Below are 27,372 nucleotides of genomic sequence, written 5' to 3'. Positions count from 1 at the left end.
CAACATCCCCAGTCTTTTCCTTCCTAGAAAAGTCACAAGATCAGAGCTCTGAAGTGAGAGAGGCCTTGAAAATCAGTTTGTCCAGCCTTCTTCATTAAGGAAATTAAGAGCCAGGGAAGCTAATTTATCCAAAGTTACACAGGTAGAAAGTTGTCAAAGGTGAGAACTGAACCTAGGCCATTGACTGAAGAAAGCGTTCTTTCCACTATCGCCTAAGGCTAGGCACCGGGCATCACACCGGTCATTCAGAAAAAGTGATGGATGTGGGAGAAAATTCACAGGGAAACACCCATGGGGGCCGTCCCTGTTGGGCCAGATAAGGCTGAGCAGGTCCAGTCGGTTCTTCCTACGAGTAGGCTGGAGATTCACAGGACATTTCCTTATGGCTTCTTTAGGTCTGGAAAAGAGCAGGCATTCTAAAGGGTTGGAAACTTAACCCTACCTCTGGGCGAGGCGGAAAACACCCCCAACACCGCCCCCCCAACAAAAGAGCACTAGGTGCTGCTCTAGGACACACCCAACCTCTTTCTCCCTTCCGAAAGGCGGGGTCTGATTGGTTGCTCATCCAGTCTGTTTGAGTAAGTGAGAGGCCAGGAAGGGCGGCGCACCGAGCCCGCTGCAAGGAAGAGCAGCGGCCCGAAGCTAGCGGAGGCTGCAATAGAGGCGCGGGGGAGCGAGATCCCCGTGGTAGCCGCGACTGTCCACTTGTCCCTGGCGGCCCCCGCGGGCATGGAAGGAAGAGAGGTTGCAGGAGGCGACTGCTTGCCAAGCTGGATCTGAGCAAGCTCTCGCTCGCCCTCCAGCAGCCTGGGATGGCAGCCCGAAAGAACCACCACCCGACCCGGGAGAGGTACCAGCTTCCTCCTGCAGCAGGTGACGTTCTGGAACTTTGCAAAGGCTCTTGTCAGCTCTATGCTTCTTCCTCGGGGTAATGGAGTGGGAGTGGGGGGTCGAGGTTCTAAGAGAAGGAGGAAAAGATGCTGGAGAGCTCTCCTCTCAGGAGCTGACATTTTTGGGGGGAAACTAGACGCCTTTTTTGTTGTTGGGGTGAGGGAGGCTAGACGAAGCCTGGACACGGGGAGGAGTGAAGATGGGGCACTGCTGCTTCTGCTGCTGCCCTCTCCGGAGTCTCTGCACCTCTGTCCGTTTCTAAGGCATTTGATAGCGAGCTGCGGACCCTCCCTTCCCCCAAACCCACTTCCTTGGAGACTTCTGAAAGGCTGATGTCTCTGGAGAGGCAGAGGTGGAGAGTGGGAGAGGAGACTTGGGTGACAGCGACAATGGCCGTGAGGGACGGCGGGGAGAACAGGGAAATACGGAATACTTGAAGCGACCGAGTCTGAACTCTCCAGTTTCTTGGGCTTTGATTTGGCCAGGCTAGTCTTTGCCTTTCTTTATATCTCCGGCAGCTCAGAATAGGATCTTAATAATGCTTACTTACTTGCGGGGTAGGAGTGGGGAGGGACGTCGATGTTCCCGTCCAACTTGCTTCGCCCTCCTGGGGAGTTTGCTGGCAGTGCCCTTTGGGCCCTTCACCTGCCCACCCTGTTGGTGGTTGTGGCAGACCAGGACCTGTAAACAGAAATGGTATCAGAGTAGCCAGAGACAACTGTATGGATGCAGTCCCTAAGACATCCTCTGGAGCCACTGAATAATAGGTTGGTCAATAATGAGAAAGACTGAGAAAGTAATTGCTTAAGAAAACCCTTGGATGTTCCCACTATTTGAACTGTTCCGAGCTTAAGTTGGGATGGGTAAGTAAATACGCTCCTGCCAACTCAAGGAAAGTTAGTTTCACAAAGACAAAAAGAGAATTTATCCCTATAGGGAACATCCAGGCTAGCCCTTACATCACAGATACTGGAATAAGAGTTTGTTCCCAGCACCTTTTACCTATTATATGTTATCAGATACACAATGTGGAAGAACACTGGTTCTGGCGATAGAAGTCCTAGGTTCCAATCCCACATAAGATACTTAACAACCTGTATGATGTGGAATCAGTCTTGAGTCTTTCTGGGCCTGGGTTTCCTTAGTTGTAAAATGAGAGTGTTGGATTAGATGACCCCTGATGTCCTGTAGATCCCTGATAATGAACTGGCAGCCTGAAGGATGAAGGAAGGTGCTTGAATTTTTAGCAGACTATTCTCAGCCTCTAGAGAATTAACTAAAGGAGAATAGTTATAGATCTATTCTGTTTGCTCTGTTTTGTGGCTGTCCCTAAAAACCATCCCTTCCCTACCCCCCCTCACAAAAATCTCCCTTTAAGGAATTCTATTCTATAACAAGACAGACTTTTATTTAAAACCACACCCCTGATTCAAAGTTTCCCCACAGAGAATAATACTGTACACATTTGAAAACTAAATCACAAAATTGAATGGAATATCAAACTATCTAATTCAGTCACAGAAAAGCCCTCTATAACATCAGGACAAGTGGTCATTGGTCATCTAGATTTGGCTTGAAGACCTTTCTTTAGTAAGGAGGAAATCCTCTATCTCCTAAGTCAATAATTCTACTTTTGGATAGTTCCAATTGTTGGGTAGTCTTTCCTTATATTGAACTTAAATCTGGGTTCTGCTCTTACTCATTGCTCCTAGTTCTTTTCTCCAGGACCCAGAAAAACAAGAAAAATCTCTCCTACTAGGTTGTATGTTAATTACTTCCCTCCTCTTCTATACTGGCTCCTTTCCCCCTTCAATCCATTCCAATCTATCAAGTGTTTGTTGAGTACTTTCTCTTCTGCGGACTCAATATCCATAGTTTCTGGCTCACATGGCAAGGCTTTTTACCAGCCTGATCATATTCCTCTGAATAACTTCCAGCTTATAGTACGTGTGACTATATTAAACATAGTCTTCTAGAATCTGACCAGGGCAGAATATAGCAGGACTATGCCTGAACATGCTACCTCTCTTAGTTCAACCTGTACTAGCTTTTTGGGCTGCCATGGATGCTGTTATATGTAATGGAGGGGTTGGTTGGATGGTATGAGAGAGAAAGAATGGATTCTTCCTCTATCACATATATTTGTTGTCTTCTAAAAACTTCAGAACTCTTCCACATGAACTGTCTGGCTCTGACTACAGAACCTAACAGCCTAGTTTCTTCGTTTATCTTTTCACTGTAATGCTGTATAACTAGATACGTGAAGGTTTAGCTTTCCGGAGGGAGGGAGGCAAGGAATGAAGGGAAGAAAGAAGGAAGGAGAGAGGGAGGGAGGAAGAGAGAAAGGAAGTGAAATAAGCATTTTTAAAATTCTTACTGTGAGCCAGGCACACAGAGAGAGAGAGAGAGAGAGAGAGAGAGAGAGAGAGAGAGAGAGAGAGAGAGAGAGAGAGAGAGAGAGAGAGGGAGGGAGGGAGTGGGCGGGGGCGAGGGAAGGAGAGGCAGGGGGAATCCTATTTATCTCTAGTTCTGTCACAGATCACCAACCCACTGAGGCTATCTTCCCTCTGCTGAAAAGCCTCATTTATAATCACTTAAAATTTGGCATACATAGATTAAAGACTATGGAGAAGTGTCAGTGGACATAGTTATACTTATTAACTGTAGTTTATTGGTGTTCATGATATCCTACAGAGTGGGAGAGTGAAAACAGCACTATACTAGCATCTTCCTTGAAGAGTTGCTGTGAAAATCAAATTTAAAAATATCTGTTAAGTGCTTAATGCAGTGCCAGGAACACACTAGGCACAAATATAACTACTCATTCTATTCCCCTTATCCCCCTAGGAGTCAAAAGACCTAGGTTCTAGTTCCTTCTGGGTTGAGGCATGAATAAATCTTGGTCAACTGGGCCCCAGTTTGCTTATCTGGAAAATGAGGGAATAAGATTAGATGATATCCAAGACTTTACCTTATTTTAATCATCTGTGTTTTTCTTATTCTTCACTTCTTAAAAAAAACTGCAATAAACTAATGTTGCCCATCCCTTTGACCTTATTACATTATAGAATTTGTCAAATATTTCCCTGTGGGTGTATTTGAACTTCTACTATGTGCTTCTTTCTTCTCCACCTTATTTTGGCATAGGAAGGAAAGATGAATAGAAAGAGTATGGGTACAACCAGAGAAAGCCATTTTGGAAGGAAGAAAGATTTCTAGTTGGACCTGACTAGCCCAACTAACAAGGGCTTTTTCCTTTCCCTACTTGGTCACAAGAATGCCAGCAAAAGTATTCTCTGTTTTTCACACTGTAGTGTTTGAAGTTGAAGTGAAAGAGTGGAAAGTTGATTCTAGAAACAGGTTATGGAAAACTTTGCCACATTAGGTCCTAAAACATTGAGCCCTAAGGACCTGGAAACATACTTTCCTTGTTTTGCTGGTTGGGCTTGGCATTGAATCTGTTTTAAAATTGGCTGCTAAGTCTCTTGGGGGGAAGTAAGAGGGCCAGAAACTTTTACTTATCATTAAATAGTTTTTTATTAGAAAGGGACCAAGGCACAATTTGTGATAAGACTAACCCTAGAATATACTAACAGTAAAAAACACTTATCTATTTAAAAACTCTGTTGATAAGAGAAAGATTTTTGTGTAACTATATTTCCACCCCTTTAAGCCACCAAGAGAATCTTAGAATCAGAAAGTTAAGAGGCCTGAAGGACTTTAGTGATGAGTCTTCTAGTATAAAAATGGGGAAACTGAGACTCAGAGTGGTTAAGTGAATTTGCTTGAGATCACCCTTCTAAATTAGTTTGTGTATTTTTAGGAAATCATGGATTTAGTTATTCAAAGCTATCTAGGATAACATTAATGTCACAGAGTACAAACTATGTGGCATTAAAATATTCTTGACCATCATTAATAATCTATGTGTTTTGAATTTTTGAGTGGTAATGGATTTGTGACAATCTATTCCCATTGCCCAATGTGGCCTCATTTGTGACTAGCTATAGTTTCCATTTGCAGGCCAGCTAACTTGGCATAGAGGTACAATCTAATGGAAACCTTTACTTTTGTTTCAGTTCTCTTGAGCAAAAAGTAATTAATTTATTAGATGTATATTAAGGATCTGCTACATGCCAGACATTGGGCAAGGAGCTGGGAATAAAAGGCATAAACAAAACTGTTTTTTCCTTCATACAATGGATATTCTGGGAGACAATAACTTACTAAAATAGGTTGATAATAATAATATCTCAAAGTTACAAAACACTTAAAAGTTTACAGAGTGCTTTATATACATTATCTTATTTGAACCACACAAAAACCTGTGAGGTAGGTGCCATTATTATTCCTGTTTCCCAAGTGAGGAAACCAAAAGTTACCTGTCTGGATTAGACACAGCGTGCCTGGTCTAGCGTCAGAAAGACCTAAGTTCAAATACAGCTGCAGACACTTACTAGTTATGTGACCCTAGACAAGTCACTTGACCCTGTTTGCCTTTGTTTCCTCATCTTTAAAGTGATCTGGAGAAGGAAATGGCAAAGCACTCCAGTATCCTGGGCAAGAAAACCTCAAATCAGGTTTCAAAGAGCCAGACAACAACTGAAATGACTGCAAAAACATATATATATATATATATATATATATATATATATATTTAATATATCTATATCTATAGTGTACTTTTGAGAGGAGAACAGTCTTAATTGGAGAGATGAGGAAGGGCTCTCTACAGAGTATGCCACTTTAGCTGAGACATGAAGAAAGCTAAAGATTCCAAGAGGAAGTGGTGAGAGGGCAAACATGCCAGGCACAGGACAGAAGTAATGCATAAGTATGGAGGTGGGAAGTAGGATATTATGGACAGGGAGATAGTACATTGATGGGTAAATTAATGAGAACAAAGTAAAATGATTAAATGTACTGATATATAATCAACTTTCTATGTCTTTAGGAAAAGTCTTAATATAGAAGATCTCCCTCTTTTGCTTTTTTTAATTTTGTTTCACATGATTTGAAGCTGAATTCACAAGAGTTTGACACATTATCATTCATCATGAAACATTTTTGCATTATAGATATTAAACATATTGTGATGAACAGTCCACTTCCTGAGTCTGCCTATAGGTTTTCCATTAAAGCAGGCAAGCTCCTAGGCTCTTGAAGCATGCCTATCATCATCTCTTGGATAAATTTCTCAATATTTTTGTGACAAGTGTTATGAAGCAAGGCAATATTGCAGTATTCTACCACTATTGGGAATTTCTGTAAGTCTTGAACAACTTCTTTTCATTATATCAATATTTTTATTGGAGGGAGGATAGGGAGGTACAGAAGACTTCCAGTCCCAAAAGGCAGCTAGGTCACTTGGAGTATAGAATTCTAGGCCTAGAATCAAAAAGAACTGAGTGAAAATCCAGCCACAGCTACTTGGTAGCTGTGTCACCCTGGGCAAGTAACTTAATCTCTGTCTGCCTCAAGTTCCTCATCCATAAAATGAAATAATAATAGCACCTGCCACCCATGGTTGCTATGAACATCAAATAAGATTTCATTTGTAAAGCACTTAGCATAGGTACTATATAAATGCTTATTCCCTTCTCTTTCCCCTCAAGAAGTAAAAAAATTGCTAAAATATTATTTGGGGGTAATTATCTTACAATGTGACGGAGATGTCTGTATTTTACAGGCACACTTAAGCTTCTGGCAATAATTTCAATATAAGCTCCTATAAAAAATGTAACTTTCTTCAAGAAAAATTACATTTTTTCCAAATATTCAATAATCTGGTCTTTGTATTGTCTTGCCCATGACAAGCATTATTTCCTTCATAAAAGTAGCTGTTTTTCTTCTACTTTTCTCAATGTTCTTCAAACTTCAATCAATTGATGCCATACTACAGTGGAATTCTAACAGCTCCTCCAGCTGCCAAGTCTCTAAAGGTCTTAACTTTTTTTCTCAAGATTATTAAGTTGTCTTATTGCAATAGTGAGTCAGTTCTTTATAATTTTGTTTGTTTTTAACTTTCCTTTCCTTTCTTCTTCATGTAATTGACACCATTTCATGGTGGGCACAAAGAATCCTAGAAATGCTTGACTTCCCTAAATTAATAGCCACTACAATATCTTTGTCAATGATATATGTTCTTTAAAAACCACAACTTTTGCATTTTTCTTTTTCTTTAAATAAAAACCACAGAATTTAAAAACACAACGAAAGGGACCAGTGAAATACATGTATGACACAAAAGCCTACACCCAACTAACAGACTGAATCAAAGATGGGAGAACTATCTCAATGTAATTTTATCTAGTCAAGTTCAAATTTTATGAATTAGTAGAAAGAAGAATACACATATAACCACGGCTATCACAAAGTTTCAGTTTCAGTCATGTCCAACTGTTTGAGTCCTCATTTGGGGGTTTACTTGGCAAGGATACTGGAATAGATTGTCATTTCCTTTTCCAGCTCATTTTACAGTTGAGAGGATTGAGGCAAATGGGGTTAAGTGACTTGTTCAGGGTCATACAGCTAGTAAGTGTCTGAGGCTCAGATTTGGACTTAGAAAGATGAGTCTTCCTGATGCCAGGCTCAAGACTCTCCACTGTGCCCTCTAACTGCCCCCACAAAAAGAAACCATATCAATAATTGGTTGTCCTAAGTAATTTGCACATGAACATATCTACTGTTACAACAATTGAAAATAATGAGTGACTCCTCACTGGCTTGCTTGCTCTTTCCTTAAAGGAAAAAAAAAAGCAGTGTGAGGATTTATAAAAACATAGAACTTTAGAGGCAGCTGTGTGGCTCAGTAGTTAGAGAACCAGGCCTGGAGAGAGAGTTCTTGGGTTCATATCCAGCCCCAGGCATTTCCTTAGCTGTGTGGCTGTGGGCAAGTCACTAAGATCCAATTTCCTAGCCTTTGCCCCTCTTCTGCCTTGGAACCAACAGTGTCAATTCTAGAAGGTAGGAATTTTAAAAGGCAAAAACAAAACACTTTACTTTAAATATATATATAATGACTAAATTCAACAAGCATTTATTAAGCAACTACTATGTCAGGTAGTCAGCTTGGGATACAGAGACAAAAATGAAAGCAGTTCTTGCCCTCTAGGAGTTTGCAGTGTACTGAGGACAATAATAAGTATGCAGCTAAGTGTAAGGAGTGAGCTCTGGTGAGGACCTACGTGTATCAAGGCATGTCATTGCATGGCTCAAAGAGAGATGGAATAGACATCTCTAGCCCCCACCCCACCCCCCAGGAAATTTTAATTCCTTTGAAAAGGGGAAGGAGGAAGTTGGGATTTGAAACCACTCTGCTCTCCTGTGTCCTGGGCAAAAATTATATCTATCTGCTGTCAGATATAATTAGTTTAAAGGACATGATCAGGTTCAATCCAATTTGTGATTGCTTTGTCATTTAGGGGGAAGGAGGATCCCAAGCTTTATATACAAGATGATCCCTTCCCCACAATGAACACACAAAGTCAATGGCAAAGAAATCCATTTATCCAAACAGTAGCAAAATAGACATTATAGAAGGTATGCATGAGAGAATATATACCAGACAACACAGAGTAAATGAGCTCTTTGGTGCTAATTTTTGAGAAGAGAGAACTTAGTTCAACCAAAATAGAATCTTAGATCTGACCCAAAGGGAAGCTCCCCAAAGCCTCTAGTATATAGCAAGCTGGATATAAGGACATATTGGAGGCTGCCTGCTCCTCTCATCTCTTCTCAGTCTTTCCTTCAGCAACCTGAATGGAGTTGGCTTTTTCTGCCTTCCTTCTCCAATATGGAAACCAGAGGTGTCCAAAGCAACTTGAAACTTAAAGGGCCCTAAAGCTTGTAGAGTCCTGAAGAAGATTGGCATTGGAAGACACCCAAAGGGACTATCCTTGAAGAGTCTAGAAAAGGACTTTTAAAGGCTAGAACTCTCCTGTTCTCCCCATCTCCACCAGTGAGGAGACAGTCTCATACCAATTGGCTCTGATTCAGGGGTTACATAAGTAAGTGCAAAATATATGAAAAATAAAAATAGAATATAATTACAGGGTGGGGTGAGGTGCTAACAAAAGAAAGTCTTCTTTTAGAGTTCTTGTAGGATGTATCACTTGAGCTGAGCAAGACTCCTAAGAGTCAGAGGTATGGAGGAAAAGGATTCTAAGCCTAAGACACAGCCAGTGCAAAGGCATGTAGGTTAGAGATTCAATGTAGCATCCAAGGAATAACAGTTCAGTTTAGTGCATGAGATGAAATATGTATGAAATCAACCTGAAAAAAACGGGTTAAAGTCAGAATATAAAGAACTTTGATTGGCCATCAGACCCCTTTATATTTTATTCTAGAGACAAAAGGCATGGTCAGACCTATGCTTTTGGAATATCAACGTGGCAGCTCTCTGGAGAATGGTTTGGAGAGGAGAAAGATTAGAGGAAGTTCAATTAAGAGACTATGGCAGAAGGGGGCAGGTAGGTGGCTCAGTGGATTGAAAGCCAGGCCTAGAAAGGGGAAATCCTGGGTTCAAATGTGATCCCAAATACTTTCTTCCTGTGTGACCCTGGGAGAGTCACTTAACCCCCATTGCCTAACCCTTCCTCCTCTCCTGCCTTGGATCCAATACCCAGTACTGACTCTAAGATGAAAGTTAAGGATTTTTTAAAATAAAAAGAAAGCTATGTAAACATTTTTAAAATATTTTTTTAAATTAGGCTATGGCAATACTTCAATAAAAAGGTAATGAGGGCCTTAATGAAAGTGGTTCTGGTGTAAATGGAGATGAGGAGCTAAATGTAAAAGAGATTATGGAGGTAAAACAAGCATTAACTTTTTCACAAAATTTGGCAAATAACCATTTAGGTGAAGGGAAAGTGAGAGGAAAAGATAGAGGATGACTTTGGTTTTCAGCCTGAGTCACTGAAAGAATAGAGCATTCAACAGGAATAGTCAAGATAGGAGGAAATCATAAATTTCAGAAGAGAAATCATGTCTGTTTTGGACATCCTGAGTTTGAGATGCTTATGGAGAATCCAGGTGGAGATGTCCATCACAAAGATGGAGACTTCGACATGGAGCTTGGGATAGAAATGAGTATTGGATATGTAGATCTGAAAGCCATCTTTGTAGGAATTATAATGTAATCTCTTTCCCTTTCCCATGAGAATATTTTTAAAATAAAGGTACTTGCAATGATTGAATGGTTTCTGTTGGCCTCTTTGGCACTACTTTTGGTATTTTGCTCTTCTCTTGCTAACAACTCATTCAATGATGTACATGATTTAACTTTTTTTTTTTAATAGTACATGTCATCGCAGGGACTCTGACATCATGCAGCTAAAAACTCAAAAATGGTTTTTCAATAGTGCTTAAAAGAAATGTTGTACTCAGCAGTTTGCCACATAGTATATTGATTGTAAGCTTTTATCAGCTTGTAAAAAGATCTTTTTTTCTGCATTAAATTTGGTTCTAATTTTCCTAGCTAGTTCACCACATTTGCTTTGTCTTATTTTATCTCAGTTAAATAGATTTGGCAGTTTGATGTAACAACAAATAAAAGGGGAATGTTGTTTCTTTAGTTGATCAGTTCTTGATTAAAAAAAAACATTTATGGAATTCAATCCAATAAACAAATATCAAGCACCTTTTCTAGGTACTAGGGAAGAGCTAAATTTTGATAAGATATGATAAAGTCACATGAAGCTTACAGTCTGGTATAATTTGACATGTTACAGATTTAATACAAATCTATGTATGCTGAGTGAAGTTGAGAAGTTCAAGGGCTTTGTTAGGAAAAAGAAAAAGAATAAGTACTGGCTTTGGGGGTTGGGGTTGGGAGCTGCGGTCAGGGAAGTCATCATAGAGGAAATAGTATTTGAATTGAGCAATCAAAAGAGAGGTAGAAATTTAGTAGGTAAAGGGAAGAATAAATGAGGAAAGTCCATTTAAAAAGAAGAGTATGAATGTGTGTGTATGTGTATAAGGTAAGGTGGCACTGACCTGGTACAAAGAAAAGAATGCAGGGTTTTGGAGTCCAAAGACCTGGATTCAGATCCTGACTCTATCTTACTACTTGTGTAAGTAGAATTTTAGGTAAATAGACTTTAAGAAAGTCACTTAACTACTCTGACCTTAGTTTTCTCATCTGGAAAATGGCAGGAAAAAACAGGAAGATTTCTAAGGTCTTCTCCAATTCTAAATCTATGAGAATGCCAAGCAAAAGAGTTTGAATTTTACTTTTTAGGCAATCTCCACTTGAGATTTTAAAGATGAAGAGTGATATGCCTTGTACATAAAGCTTTTTATACAGTAAAGATTATCTTGGCTGTCCTATGAAGAAGAAAGAAATGAAGTGGGAAATTCATGAGACTACTGCCCTTATTGTTGTGGATTGTGAGGACCCATACTAGGGTGATGGTGAAGGGAAAAGAAAGATGGAGCCAGGTGTAAGAGATAAATTTGTCGCCAAGAATGTTATACAAGATGCTATGAGGGGAATCCAAGAGAAAGAAAATGTACAGTGCCAGTTCTGGAGGGGCTTATCCATTTTCAACAATCAATGTTATAGCACATCTTTTAAAAGCAAAAGAATTTGACAATAATTATTACATAAGCTGTCATTATAGCTGATGACTCTTGATTCTCTAGGCCTCTGGAGCAGAATTATTGTCAAGAGAAAACATTCATTTCTAGAAAATTCTTTCCTAGCTTTTACCCTTTTAGAAAAGTTGCTTAACTAGAAAATATGATTGATTTAAGTTCTTTCTCCCCAGCCTAGTTCTCTGGCACTGTTAGTTAACAGAATGTTAATCTGTGAAGTGGTTTATTATTATTAAAGATGGTCTCTTGGACATTCATCCAACTAACTGCTTATTTCATGGAAAAATTTTAATGCAGCTGCACCAAGAGATCAAAAAAGCAGCTTCCATGTACATTCAAAAGTACTCTTTGTTTTTCTAGCAACATTTTATTTCTACTTTAGTTCCCTTTTCTGCTTTACCATTTGATTAACTGCTAAAAAGGTCAAGTTCAGACTAGGAAAGCAATAAAATTTTGTTTACTTTCATTTCTACTATGCTGTAGACAATAGTCTGGGAGCACTATTATTAAGATTCATCATTAAAGGATATGAATTCCGAATATTTTGTTTATCATATAGAGTATCATGTTTGTGAGCATTGCAGTCTCAGTCAATTAAGACATTTGGCAAATAATTCTTTCTACATGCAAGAATTCCTTTGAACCATTCCTTTTTAAAAGTTCCTATGGAAACTTCAGTTTGGCTCTGCATTTTGAAGATTATATTCTTCATCAATCCATTAGTCGCATTCTCTAAGGCTCTGTGGTTCTGCATGTTCCCATAAAGAAACAAATGGAAGCAAAGCTGAAGTGGCATGAATCTTAGAGTATTTCTACTGGCAAAAGGGAATACAGTGTAAGAACAGCCAAATGCTTTGTGATTGATTGGTTGGTTGAAATACAATTAAATAAGCATTTATGATGTGCTTACTATGTGGCAGGCTCTGTGCTATACCAAGAGGATACTAAGTCAATTAGAAATAGTTTCTGGCTCCTAGAAAGTTACAGTTTATATAACAACACATACAGTGAAAAGTAAATATATCCAAAGTAATATCTGGAGGGAGGATAATAGCAACTGGGTAGATCAAGTTCAGATTCCTGTAGAATGTGACACTTAAGCTGAACTTTGGAGGAAGCTGAGGATTCTATGAGGCTTAGTAAGGATGGAGTGCATTCCTGGCATGGCAGAGAGCTTGTTTAAAAACACAGAGCCAAGACAAACACAGGAACTATTTGAACACAGCTACAAAACACTATCTACACAATTAAAACTAGTTTTAAGTAATTGAAAAAACATTAATTGCTCATGGGTAGGATGAGCTAACATAATAAAAATGACCATCCTACCCAAACTAATTAACTTATTTAGTGCCATACCCATTAAACTACCAAGAAACTTTTTTACTGAATTAGAAAAAACTATAACAAAATGTAATAAAATCAAGAATATGAAGGGAAATATTGAAAAAAAATGTGAAGGAAGGTGGCCTAGCCATACCCGACCTCTAACTATACTATAAAGCAGTGGTCATCAAAACAATATGTTACTGGCTAAGAGACAGAAAGGAGGATCAGTGGAATAGACTTGGGGTAAGTGACCTCAGCAAGACAGTCTATGATAAACCCAAAGATCCCAGCTTTGGGGACAAAAATCTACTATTTGACAAAAACTGCTGGGAAAATTGGAAAATAGTATGCAAGAGATTAGGTTTAGGTCAACATCTAACACCCTACACCAATATAAACTCAGAATGGGTGAATGACTTAAATATAAACAAGGAAACTATGTCAGATCTTTGGAAAAGATTTTAAGACCAAGCAAGAGTTAGAAAAAATAACAAAATGTAAAATAAATAATTTTGATTACATTAAATTAAAAAGATTTTGTACAAAAACCAATGCAACTAAAATTAGAAGAGAAGCAACAAATTGGGAAAAAATCTTCATAACAAAAACCTCTGACAAAGGTCTAATTACTCAAATTTATAAAGAGCTAAATCAATTGTAAAAAAAAAAATCAAGCTATTCCCCAATTGAAAAATGGGCAAGGGACAGGAATAGGCAATTTTCAGATGAAGAAATCAAAACTATCAATAAACACATGAAAAAAGTTCTAAATCTCTTATAATCAGAGAAATACAAATCTAAACAACTCTGAGGTACCACCTCACACCTAGCAGATTGACTAACATGACAGCAAAGGAAAGTAATGAATGTTGGAAGGGATGTGGCAAAATTGGGATATTAATGCATTGCTGGTGGAGTTGTGAATTGATCCAACATTCTGGAAGTCAATTTGGAACTATGCCCAAAGGGCACTAAAAGATTGCTTACCCTTTAATCCAGCCATAGCACTGCTGGGTTTGTAGCCCAAAGAGATAATAATAAGGAAAAAGACTTGAACAAGAATATTCATAGCTGCTCTCTTTGTGGTGGTAAAAAATTGGACAATGAGGGGATGCCCTTCAATTGGGGAATGGCTGAACAAATTGTGGTATCTGATGGTGATGGAATACTATTGTGCTCAAAGGAATAATAAACTAGAGGAATTCCATGGGAACTGGAACAACCTCCAGGAAGTGATGCAGAGTGAGAGAAGCAGAACCAGGAGAACATTGTACACAGAGACTGATACACTGTGGCAGAACCAAATATAATGAACTTCTCTACTAGCAGCAAAGCAATGATCCAGGACAATTCTGAAGGACTTGTGAGATAGAGCACCATCCACATTCAGAGGAAGATCTATGGGAGTAAGAAACACAGAAAAAAACAACTGCTTGATCACATGGGTCAATGGGGATATGATTGGGGTTATAAATCCTAAATGATCACCCTAGTGCAAATATCAATAATATGGAAATAGGTTTTAATCAAGGGCACATGTGAAACCCAGTGGAATTGTGTGTCAGCTATGGGAGGGATTTGGGGGAGGGGAGGGAAACAACATGATTTTTGTAATCCTGCAAAAATACTCTAACCAATTAAATAAAATTTAAAAAATAAAATAAAAACATAGAAATGGAAAGTGGAATTCTATTGTGTGAGAAACAGCAAACAGGCAAGTTTAGTTGGACAGTATTCAGAAGAGGAGGAATATGTGTAATAAGACTAGATAATTGGGGCCAAAGTTGAGGGTCATTAAATGTGGAACAAAGAAGTTTGGTTTTGATTGTCAAGGCAAGAGGGAACTATTAGAGCTTCTTAAACAGAAGAAGATTGGCATGGTTAGACCCATTATTTAGGAATATCAATTTGACATTGAAATGGAAGATGACTTGGAAAGAGATTTGAGGCTGGTTAGAACAATCAGGAGGCTGTTGTAGTTATCCAGGTGAGAGTTGATAAATGCCTGAAGTAAGAAATGGATAGAGAGAATTTGACATATTATTAAAATGAGATTTGCAGTCCTTAGCAATTGTTTGCATGCAAGAGAGGACAGAAAGGGAGGCTTTCTAGATGACTATTTTTTAACTTGGACAAATAGAAAAATGGTAGTGACTTCCACAGAATTAAAGAAGTTAGGAAGAGATGAGAGTTTAGCATGGGGAAAAATAATGAATTGAGTGTTGGATGTGTTAAAGAAAACAAATTAAGAGCAGAAAAACAACTTCTAATCCATCGAATTCAACTCCTTCATCTTACACATGAGAAAACTGAGGTTTAAGGGAGATCGTGGGAATTGCCTAATGTCACACGCAAGTAATAAGTGACTGGTGTTAGGACTTAGATCCATATCTTTTGATTATGTCTGGTGCTCTTTTTCTACAACAACAGACTTTTATTCGGTCTTAGGTGCTAAGGAAGAAGAGGTTAAATAGTAAACTGAGTAAACTCAATATTGAGTATTGATTCTAAGAAAGAAAGGTTTGTGGTTTTAAAAAAAGAACTTACTATATGTCAGGCACTGTACTAAGCATTAGGGACATAAAGTAAAGTAAAAACATAGTCCCTTCTTTTCAAGGAGCTCATAGTCAGTAGAATTAGAGACCAACACAGATAAAACTCTATTACATGACATTGCATTGCTGCATGCTTTTTCTATTCTGGCTATGGCTCTGGTTGGCAAAAATCAAACACTGACTAGCTTGGGGAAGCAGGGTCAAATTGGGTACAGTGTCATCAGCGAATTCTCCTTGGGCTCAGTTAGCTGACTCTTGTGTTCAAGAGAAAGTTGCAGATTTTGTTTTGCCTAAGTGGATAGCAATCCATTTCCCTTCATGCTCTCTGATGTGAAGGGAAGAACTGGAGTGCCATCATTTCTTCAGAACTGGTTATTCTGAGTGATGGAAATGCTTATTGAGGATAACAGACTAATACAGAAGAGGAAGAGCCCCAAAACCACTGATTTAAACTGAATTTCATCTGTCTCCAGCTAGATGTGATATTCCGGATAGCAGTGATACGAGCAGACAAAAGCTAGGCTGTGTTTGACTTGGCATTTTAAAAAGTGATCTTACTCCTTCCCTCCAAATTGAACTTTAAGTTGGCCACTCCATTTGAAACTGAAACCGGGGCAATATAAATATAAAACCAAGTGTGATGTTTTTGTGTCAGCGTCTCCCAGCTCAAATGATACAGTTTGCCTTCCTGATTGCTTCATTCTTTCTAAAACCAAACAAAATAAAACATCTATTTAAATATGAGCGAATAAACAGCTTTATTTTGCTCAAGCCTGTTGTTCCCATTTAAAAATGATGAACACATTCTTTTTAGCAACTCAGTTACATGCTTTGGCAGGAACAGAATTTGTGTTCTTTATTGTCCTGCCTTGATTTTACTTTAATGTTCCTCACCATCTCTTATCCTCTGTTTACTTTCCCCCCCTTTTTTATTTTTCTGATCTGTTTTTAGGTATCATTGGATTTCAAGTCTGAAAATCTCAGGCTGTTTCTTTTCAATATAGTAATTAAAAAATAAGTTTTATTGATACCTTTTGTTTTTACTTCAAAGTCATTTCTAAACATATGGACATAGATATCTTTGCCCCTTCCCTTCACCAAAGCCTCCTTCATAACAAAGAAAAAGAATTTGGCTAAAACTCACAAAACAATGACCACATCTGACAGTTTGTACAATATTCCATCATTGTAGGAATTGACTTTTAAAAAAGATTGCAAAACAAAACTCCTTTGAAGACTACTTGACTTATAAGACCTAGAAAACTAAGGATGTTTTCCAAATGTGATGCTACAGTATTTTATGTGATTTGGGTCAAGGTATGATAAATCTTCTGGAAAGTGCTTAGGAGATCTTTCCTGTGGTACAAGCTTTGAGTCATGATTTTGGCCTCAGTTGAATTTCACAGCTATTTGGCAGTTGTTTAAACCATATAAAGTAAATATATGTCATCATCCCTTAAATAGCCTACTGAAAGATGTGAAATTTGGATGCTTTATGGGAAATCACTGAATTTGAAGGGTAGAAGAGACTTTAGCAATCAAACATTTCTAAAATATATTTTTATAGATGAAGAAACTGAAGCCCAGAGAGACCTGGTCTTGAGCAAGTCACTATGTTGAACAAGGGGTAGAATCCAAGTCTCCTGACTTTTAGCCCAATGGCCATGATAGTAGGGAAGAGAAAGAAACAAGTATTTATACAGCAATAATTCAGTGATTGTGCTAAACATTTTTTACCAATATTATCTCATTTGGTCTTCATAGCAACTCTGGTCTTCTTGCCTTTAGGCCCAGATCTCTAATACTTTGGAACAAAACAACTACTCAGCATTTACTACCTAGTCTATTTTGTATTTGTGTGACTATTATTACTAGGAAACCAAATCAAATAATATTTCAGTATTTTACATAAAATAAATTGTTAAATATTCATCAATTTATGGAGAGTCAGTATGGCTTGGTGGATAGAAAGCTGGCTCCCAAGTTCTGCCTCAGACACAGACTGGCTGTGTGGCATTATAACTTCTTGGTGCCCCTGGTAACTCTCTTGGTTGCAAAGCAAGTGTTCATCAGCTTTGACAGAGGGGGTTCCCTCCTGGGAGTGCTTTATATCAGAGAAATCACGGATCTCTGCAAACAAAAAAAAACAACTTATTAAATGTAATTTATATTTTTGAGAATCATGGTTACTTCTGGAGAACTGGTGCTTCTTAATGGTAGAAGAAAGCAAACCAACATCATTGTTTTAGTGGTTAAACATTTTGACAAAGGCCATGTATGTAAGCTATAAGTACAAATTCTAAAACCTGACTTTTTACTTATTTTCAAATTAATACTAGATAGGAAACTAGAATTCTTAAAAATTAAAGATCTGTGTATGTTTGTCTGAAATAGAACTTGTGATTATTTATGATCTTGGATTTTAACCTGAACTTAAGCAGAGGCCTGGGAAGAAATCTAAAATTAAAACAAGCCTTATTGACTTTCATATTCCTTTTTCCCTGGTTGACATGGCAAAAAGCATGGCTATACATACACAATCACAAGCCTTATTAAAACTTAAAACAGGACTAAGACTTGTGGAATACATTGAAGGTGTGTATATGTTTGTCTTTTGTCTACATATGTAATTATGCATCAGATAGCACTTTATAATTTATAGTAATTTTCCTCATAATCCCAAGGGGTAGGAATTCCCATATTGCAGAGGGAGAAATTGAGGCAGAGAATGAAGTTACTTGCCCAAGCATGTGTGTATCTATAGTTTCATATAGTTATAGTACATGTATATATGTATATAGCTTTTAATCCAGAAATTGTAAGCTCTAGTATTCCCAGAGGGAAAACCTGATTTCTGATGTGACTTGTTACATTTGGAATATTGCTACTTGCTACTTTATGCATTTACAGTTTCTAGTTGTGGTTATTTACTTGAAGGAGGAATGACATTTGTCTATAACTACTCTATTACAAAATCACAAAAATGAATGATATGGAAATGGGTATTGAGTGATAATATATGAATAACTCAGTGGAATTGCTTGTCAGCTTTGGGGGGGGGAGAGAAGGGAAGAAGAAAAAATAAATCATGTAACCCTGGAAAAGTACTTAAAAATAAATAAATTTAATAAAAACAAACGGATATTTGTCTACATTCTTAACAACATAAAGTTTCCATCACATCTTTGCTGACTTTGCCACATTTGCCACTGTAGAATTGGTCCTGTGAAATTTGAGTTGTATCAAAGGGGATGCTTTGAGCAAACCCCCAGGCAGGTGGGTCAGACCTGGGAAAGAAACCTCTGCAAGGCAAACCCTTTCAAGCATTAAATACTCATCTCTACCCTGCCTGATATGTCTCTGTCTCTGCAAGCTATACGTGTATCTAAATGAGCTTTGGGTTCCTCACCCCTAGAATATGGAGGTCAGACTGCGATCTCTTCTGGTTCTAAAATCCGAAAGACTAAATGGAGATAACAGCATGGACTTTCAAGCCTGAGAAAGGACTTTAAACTGGAGAAAGCAGAGGCTCCTGAAATAAAAGTTTTCAGACTTCACCAAATTTAGACTAGGACAGATTATCGTAGCTACCAACTTTTTCTTCGTTTCCATAACCCTCTCTGAGTTTTTCCATTTCAGTCATAAAATGCTTTGGTGTAAAATAGTTGTTGATATGCTATCTTTCCAAGCCCAGAGAAATTGAGAATTGCTTTTTGTCTGTATCTTTCTTGTGTCAAACAACTGCAGAGAAATTAGAAATCACCAGCAATGAGCAGTGAGCCACACCCACCATTCAGTAAACAAGAGAGTTTTATGGTATTCTGTGCCCGAGTTTTAAGACCAATAGTAAAGGAATGAGAAAAATTAAGCTTCTCCCTAAAAAGAAAATGGACTGAACTGAATGCTTTTAGGACTGTGTTTTCAGTAAAAAGGTAATGGAAAAATTGAACTTAGAGAGTTACTTTTAAAAAAATCTGTTCCATGTGTGTCTATGAATTCTATTCACTGGCTTGACTATCTTGGTCTTAGTTTAATGCGAGTCGAATAAAACGTGCCTATTCCTGTAGTCAGCTTGCTAATACCTGAAGTAGTTTCGTGATGGAACTTGCTGCTGAAAAACTCACTGGTCATTCTTTCCAAGATAAAAATCTTTTCATTTCAGGGCATAATCACCGGGTGACTGGAATATTCTAGACTCTTTGATATTCTGACTAGGTGTCAGAACATGGCTCAGTTTTAAGTGTATTCCCTAAAGCCCACCTTAATAGCGAGAGACATGATTTTACATACAATCATTGACATTCTGTACTGCTGTCTATGTGCCAGACAGTCTGTTAAGTGTTTTATACTTATCTCATTTGAGCCTCACAACAACTTTGGGAGGTAGGTGCTATTATTATCCCCATTTTACAGATGAGGAAACTGAGGCAAAACAGAAATCAAGGGTCTTGCTCAGAGCCTCACAACCAATAAGTGACTGAGGCCAATTGTAAACTCAGATCTTCCTGATTCCAAGTCTAGCACTCTATCCACTGAGCTACATATAACTTTAATAATCTGATTATTAACTAATGGGCAGTCAGAGTCTCGTTTCACCTGTGAGACTGTGGTAAAATCTCAGCATCTCTCTGGACTTCTTTTTCCTTTATGTCTAAGGGGCAGCTAGGTGCCACAGTCAGACTCATCTTCCTAAATTCAAATGTGGCTTTAGACTCTTAGTAGCTGTGTGACCTTAGGCAAGTTACCTAATCCTGTTTGACTCAGTTTCCTGATCTATAAAATTAGCTTTTAAAAAAATGGCAAATCATTCCAGTATCTTTGCCAAGAAAATCCCAAATGGGATCATGAAAAGTTGGACATGACTGAACAACAACAAAAATTAAGGAGTTGCACTAGATATTCTCTGAAATTCTTTCCACTTCTAAATCTTTGAATTTGTAATGCAACTGTGGCATAAAGCCATGAAAGAAAGGAAAATATTTTTATTTTAGTATTTTCATGTTTTCCAATTTTTAAAAAGTACTCATGAAGATTTCTGAAAGAAGTAAAAAATTCTAATTTTGTCTCAAGGTTTTCTAGAAACACAGAAAAAGATTCTTAATTTGTCTATAATTGTACTGCTCACATTTTCCCTATGTTTAGATAGATAATATTCAACACATACACTCTAGTCATTGCGTGTTACACATTAGGAATGTAAATATGAGCAAAAAGTCAATCTCTGACCTCAAGAAGCTTATTATATTCTAATGGGAGAAAACAACACATTACTGGGAGATGGAAAAGAAGGTGAGGGGAAGACAAGGGGTGCTTGAAAGAGCAAAGACAGAGAGGAGGCAAAGTCTAGAAAGCCAGTTTAGTGCTAAGTTCTCCCCCAAGTACTTGCAACTTCATGATGTAAGAACATTTGTTCCATCTTTTAATAACTTAAATGTGATTTTCTTTAGTTCAGCTATTTGACATTTGTAGTCATATATATATATATATATATATATATATATAGTATTTTGAATTATGCATTCCTAAAATGTTTGTAAAATCTTTAAGTTAAGAAATTTGCTTCAGCAAATCACCTAAACCTTTTGTTTCTGTAGCCTCGGAGTCTAAAAAGCTCATATGTATTTTACAGTTTTCCTTTTTAGAGTGGGTAAGTGGGATGTATTTGCCCTGAGAAATCCATCCCTGCTGAGCTTCTCTGGCTGAGGAATATTTTGAGAATTTAAGGATGCACTGAGATTAGGGGTACCTCATATTTATGGGTCAGTTTAACCTAAATTTCAGGCCCCCTCATCTATCATTAAAGAAAATGCAATTAGAGAGCCCCCTAGCTTCTTGGGGAATATGGAGGCAGGATTACTGTCCACCCAGGGCTAGCTGAGGGACAAGCAGAGAAGCTTTGTTTGACTCAGTCTAACCCTAGTCTAACAAGTTCAGTGCCTCAACTTTAGGATGTCACTTGTCCCAAATTAAAAACACTTTCTCTAGTTTTCTTTAGTTCAGCTATTTGACTACAGAAAGTGTTCTTAACTTATATGTATGTATGTGTATGTGTATGTGTATTTACTTATGTATTTGTGTGTATATATATGTAGTACCTGTGTAGCCTTGGGATATGTGTGATCCCTCAGTCTTGCCACTAGACTGGCTCTCTCCTTTTCTCAGTCATATAGTTCCACAGTAATATCCTTCATTATACTTTTGCTTTGATCATATTGAATACATGCTGATGCCTGTTTGGACCTAAATTTGTCTCTCAGCTCATCCCTTAATCACCTACCACTTTGATTACGCACAGACTGTGGCAGTTCAAAATTTCCAATCTCACACCATCACTAGAAATATATTTGTATTAAAAAGATGAATCTGAAATGGGCCATACCTTGGGGTCATTAAAAGCAGTGAGCAATTTATCTACTGCAGTTCAACCCCTTCTCTTCCTCTATCAAGTCTAGACCCAACTTGTGCTTTGACTACAATGCTTGTCCCAAATGTGTGCACTAATATTATAACTAAGTTGCCTGACTATCCAAATGATTCTCTCCTCCTCTCCCTCTCTCTCCCCCCCCCCCCAATACATCATTATAAAATAACATACAATCTCCAGAGAATTTTAATCATAACATCAGGAAGCAAAAACAATGACCTCCGAGACCCTACCTAAGGTGAGGTGAATAGGACTTTTTTTCCAAGGCACTCAAATTTAAAAGGCACTGAGAGAATTTCCATGCCTTCAGGCTCTTTGAAACCATCCAGCTAGTTAGCAAAACTAGGAAGCTTCTTCCTCCTACTCAAATTGCATCTCTACTATTATGTTATTGTGGTCAGGCTGTCAGCGCCATTTTCTCACCTCAAGCTACCTAACAAATTGAAATTTTACCATCTATTCTTTATATGTAGAGCAAGGTAGCTTTTTCCTCTCTGTAACCACAAATTCAGAAGGGAGAAGAGAGCTTAATCAAAGGTTCAAGAAAATAAGAAAGTTTCATTTATATGTTTTTGTCTTTTTTTTTCTGAGATAGGGTTCATAAAACCTTACACAATAAGTGTAATAATTATTATTAAATATGTGTCCATTTTTTGGAGTTCAGAATATTTCCCCTAAACTCCCCTCCATACCCCGCCCTGTAAAATACAGTTGAAGATTTGGGGACAGTGACTAATTGGCCATTTATGATTTCAGAGTGGAAAGAATCAATAATGGTCTTAGCTCCGACACCCACCCTCCTGGATTTTGATAGAAAGTGCTCTCTGATCAGCTTCACCAAATGCAGTGGGAGCGTGGTTGGGCTTTTAGCGTCCTATTGCATTGGAGGGCAACAAGGTATAGTGGAAAAGCCATGGATTTAAAGTTTGGAAAACTAGATTTTCATGCCTAATTCTGCTACTTCTCTGAATGAGATCTGGCAAGTCACTTTCTGAATCTGTTTTCTCTCTGAAGTGAAGGGCTGGGCATAGGTGATCCCTCCTATCCCTTTCAGCTGTGATTTCTGTGACAAGTACCCTGGGAAGCTTCTCTGATTCTTGGCTATTTACTAGGCAAGGTCAATCAATTAGACTTTATCTTTATTCCTGATGACTAGACTAAAATCTGACCCAGCAAATTAGCTCCCCTTAACTAGTAAAGGAATAATTTTCTTTTCAGTTTGGGCCAATATCTTCTTATGCTATCTGCCCTTTTGAGGATATACAGCATATGTTAGCAAATTAATCACCTCAGCCCCCTTATCTTCCTTGCAGAGAAAAAAATACTTAGCCCCTCCATCACTTGTACTTGAACACAAACCTCCCAGTTCCTAGTTTTGGGCTGTCCCCAGATCATAGTCTTTGTTACCCAGCTCAGGATGTGGCAAATAGCTTACCTACTACTACCCCTGGGGCCCCTCCACACCTTTTACTCCTTCCTCTCTAGCTCTATCTTCTGTTTCTCCATGCAATGTGCTTATATGGTCTTATTACTGCTTCTCTTTTTGCATCTCTCTCTCTCTCTCTCTCTCTCTCTCTCTCTCTCTCTCTCTCTCTCTCTCTCTCTCTCTCTCTCCAGTTACATTTCTCTCCCCTTCCTTCCTCATATTTCTCAAATTCTCATTGAATATTAGAGCTGGATAGAACTTTAGGGACCATAGTTAATCTAACCCTTCATTTCCCACATAAACAAACTGGGTGAATGTCTCTTCTCCTAGTCCTTCTTCTCTATCTCCTTTAACTGTAATACAAAATAGACACATATATAACAATAAATATTACATTTTTGTGTAAAGATTTATGAATCTTGTGAAAATATTTATATTAAGATGAATTTAACCTTGGTTATGTCTCTATCTTAGAAAAAAAGACCCCAAAAGTCATGTAAATTAAGTTGCTTCTTATTTCCTTGAATCTTTGGTTAAGCCCTCTTCTCCCTTCTGGATCTGTAGTCATGGATAGGAAAAAGATAATCCACCCAAAAGTAGGAAGAATAGATGGTAACTTTTCAGGTCATTTGAGATAAGAGAATGGTGCTGAATAAGAATGAGAGTGAGGTTGGGGCTGAAGTTAAAATGTGTGGAAGAGTAAGTGAGGAGTTATAGCTAATAAAGAAGATGGTCTGAAATACTACACAAAATATGTTTGGAGATTTCAAAGGAAAAACAAGAAATATTAAAGGAGAAACAAAAGAGAGAGAGAAGTGGGGGTGGAGAGGAGTGAACCAGGATGTGCTTATAAGAATTTTTACAACTACACTCTGAGAAATCTCATGACTTCCTGCTTTAGATCATTTTTTTGTTTTCAAATTTTGGAGGGGGTGTTTCCTGTTTAATGTTTGATATTAATTTCAGCTTTGATAGAATTTAAAGAATGGAAAAATAAATGTTTCAAACTGGTTTTTGGACAAATGGCCAGCATTGCTTTCTATTTTGATTGAAAGTTCTTTTGGTCATATTTTAAGTCATAGAGATAGTGTCTCATAGTGGATAGAAAACTGTACTCAGCTGGGAAGGCTTGTATTCAAGTCCCACCATTGACTGGCTATGTGACCCTCAGCAAATCATAATAATCTTTCTTTGCCCTAGGCAATTAAGACAGGAGTTTAGGAGTCTATGAACTTGTTCATTTAATGTTTTGATGACTATATTTCAGTAATATTTATTTCCTTGTAATCATATGTATTTCATTTTATACATTATTTCTTTCCCCTGAGGTGTCCATCAGACTACCAGAGGAGTTTACGACACAAAAAGTTATCTGTTTTTGTAGGGAGAGCCCCTCACTAGGAGCTCCCTCTGATAATGAAATCACAGGTCCCTTCAAGAGCAAACATTTTTATTTTAGTCAGACTTCAGAGTTCTCATAGACATTTAATAAGAAGATTCAAATATTACCTTTATTAGCACCTTTTCAATGTTCTGAATAGCGGAGCCTTGCTTTTGGAGTATTGTAATTCTTAAAGTCTGAAGGTGTGGTGATATTGTAGATGGAGTTCTAGAGTTGAGTCAGAAGTCCCCAGTTCAAATTCTACCTGAGATTCATACTGATGTGACCCTGGGAAAGTCTCTTAACCTTGTAGAGCCCTTGGTTTACTCTTGATGATCTCTAAGTCTAAAGAAATAAAATCTAGGATTTTATATTCATGAACATTATTTCTACCATTTTTAAAACCTGGTGTTGGGTGTTATTAACTACCTAACAGACTTTCAGTTTTAAAATAGAAATGCATAACATCACTCTACATGGAAAAATATGTTTTTATTCACAATGTAATGAGATCCTGGTATCAAGATAGCATCATGGGGTACTTCATGATGGAACTCTTCTGTTTCTGGATGGTCTGAGATGGGATGAAATTGGAAAAGATAATGATCTCCCCACCAAAAAAAATTCCTTTTTAGAGTACCTAACCTGGTAGTAAAACTTGTAATATTTATAGGGAAAGATGAGTAGTTATGAAGAACAGGGGATACGGAAGGTTTGTAGCAGGGAATGGAGGAGTTGAAGGGAGAGAGGGAATATGGCTGGTAGTGAGGCAAAAGGAGAGAGATGGCCCCTGCCAAGAGGCTATTTTTGAACAAAATGGGATGTCCAAGAAATGGGCTACTTATGATAGCCTGTGGGGATGTCTTCTCTATGTATTGATGCTGAAGATGCCCCAGAGCAGGTAAACATGGACCCTCCTGAGGGACAAGCCTTTCCCTAGACTTTGGTCACCCAGCAGGGGTCTAATGTTTGTAGCTGAATGACTGAACTGAGGTTCAGCTCCCTCTATGCCCCTGAAAAGATAGTCCACTTATCTGACTGTGATATTCAAATAAGATAAATTTTAATAACCAGTTTGGATTGGAGAGGTATCAGGGAAAAGGGAAGAGGGATTTCCCTTGATAAGGTTTGAGTCTCTCTCAGCTTTGGAACTGAGGCCAGGCCTCACAGGCTGGTGGAGGGTTTCTTTATTCCTGTCTATGCTATATCTGTGCTAGTTTTCTTAATTTCAAAATCTTAGCAATAAATAGCAAGCAACAAGAAAAGTTCTGACTTTAAGAGCTAGTTGGACCTGTCTCTTTGGGCTGAAGAAGATAGAGGCACTTCAATCCAGAGACTGGGAAGGGAAAACTCCCCCAATTTCCCACACTAGGAAGGAAGTGCTAGTCACAAGACCCACTGCCACTCCCAGTTGCCCCTTCTCCCACCAACTGTCAGTCTTGCAAATTTCTTCTCTCTCTAATATTCCCACTGTTGCTTGTTCCAACACAGTGGCAGTGGCAGAAAGTCCAGAACTTGTTTTAGTTTCCTTTCCACAAACTGAGTAGAAAGTTTATTTCATAAGATTTTTATTCCCTATTAGGGACCCCAGGAACATCTCATTTGTGCTGTTGCTTTACAAATAGAGACTTGAGGCTTAGAGAAAAGAAGTGATTTATCTAAGATATCACATCTACACATCATTTTGTGTTGAACCATTCCTTTTTGTTCTGATTTGGAACCATTGCTCTTAGGGTTTATAGAGAATTGTCTATGAGGAAGGGACAGATAATGTTCTCCATACTTAACAGCGAGTATTTCAGGCATACTTTTCAGGGTATCTACATCAGTTTCAGCCTTCTTCCAAATGCCATAATTCCATAAAAATATCCTCTCCCTCTGCAAAGCCCATCCATAAGATCCCTTCTATCTAGCCTGAGTGATTGTTTTGGGTAAAACTACAAAGTTCCAGGGATAATACTGAGGGATTTTCTCCAGAAAGGAACTTTGGCAATCTGATACAATGTGGGTAGAAACAGAGGACAGTGGAGTCAGAACAATGAGAAAAGTTTGTGCTTACAAATGCTTTGTAATTTAAAAAAACTAATTTGATCTTTACAATACATATATGAATGTAGATACATAACTATCAGTATCCCCATTTTTCAGGTAGGGAAACAAACTCAATGGTAAATTTTTTGTTGAAAATCTTAAGATTAAAAAGTGGCCATTGGCAAAGTAGGTTCAAAGTCTGATCTTCTAACTCCAAGTTCACTTAGGACCATAGGATTTAGAATTGGAAAAGTCCTTGAGATGATCTAGTGCAGGGGTCCCCAAACTATGGCCCATGGGCCATATGCAGCCCCCTGAGGACATTTATCTGGCCCCCACCACACTTCTGGAAGGGGTACCTCTGGAAGGGTCAGTGAGAGGAGCACTGTATGTGGTTCCCTCCTTAGCTAAAGTTGCTCTCCCCAATTTGCTCTTGTCCCTCTTGTCCCCCCTCCACTACTTGAGACCAAAGGGTCTCCCCTTGATCTGTTCACTCACACTTAGCTTGGGGAACAGATAACTTTTAATGTCAACTCAATCAGGTAATACAAAAGGAATAACGGGCAGGGAAGAATGGGAAAGGAATGTGGGGAAAAGGGGTCCCTGTCTCTATCTAAACCCTTCTCCCCTCTGAGTATGGGGGGAACTCAGGCCTTGGCAGCCTGAGCCCCCTGAGAGAAAGTCAGTTTGACTCACCCTGGGTTTGACCCCTTGGCCACAGTTCAGACTCAGGGCAACA

General features: G+C 38.3%; 1 protein-coding gene across 1 annotated transcript in view; it reads left to right on the top strand.

The window, feature by feature from the left end:
• The first annotated feature begins 549 nt into the window (after positions 1 to 549).
• OTULINL (OTU deubiquitinase with linear linkage specificity like) overlaps positions 550 to 27,372 on the top strand; it is a 48,026-nt gene continuing 21,203 nt past the window's right edge. Inside the window, exon 1 of the mRNA XM_007486829.3 lies at positions 550 to 873. Within this exon, the coding sequence (XP_007486891.1) occupies positions 813 to 873 (61 nt within the window). The 5' untranslated portion in view covers positions 550 to 812. The remainder of the gene's footprint in view (positions 874 to 27,372) is intronic.

Source organism: Monodelphis domestica, chromosome 3 (genome assembly GCF_027887165.1).
Source record: "Monodelphis domestica isolate mMonDom1 chromosome 3, mMonDom1.pri, whole genome shotgun sequence".
Classification (NCBI taxonomy): Eukaryota; Metazoa; Chordata; class Mammalia; order Didelphimorphia; family Didelphidae; genus Monodelphis; species Monodelphis domestica.
This window is presented reverse-complemented; position numbering and strand designations above follow the sequence as displayed.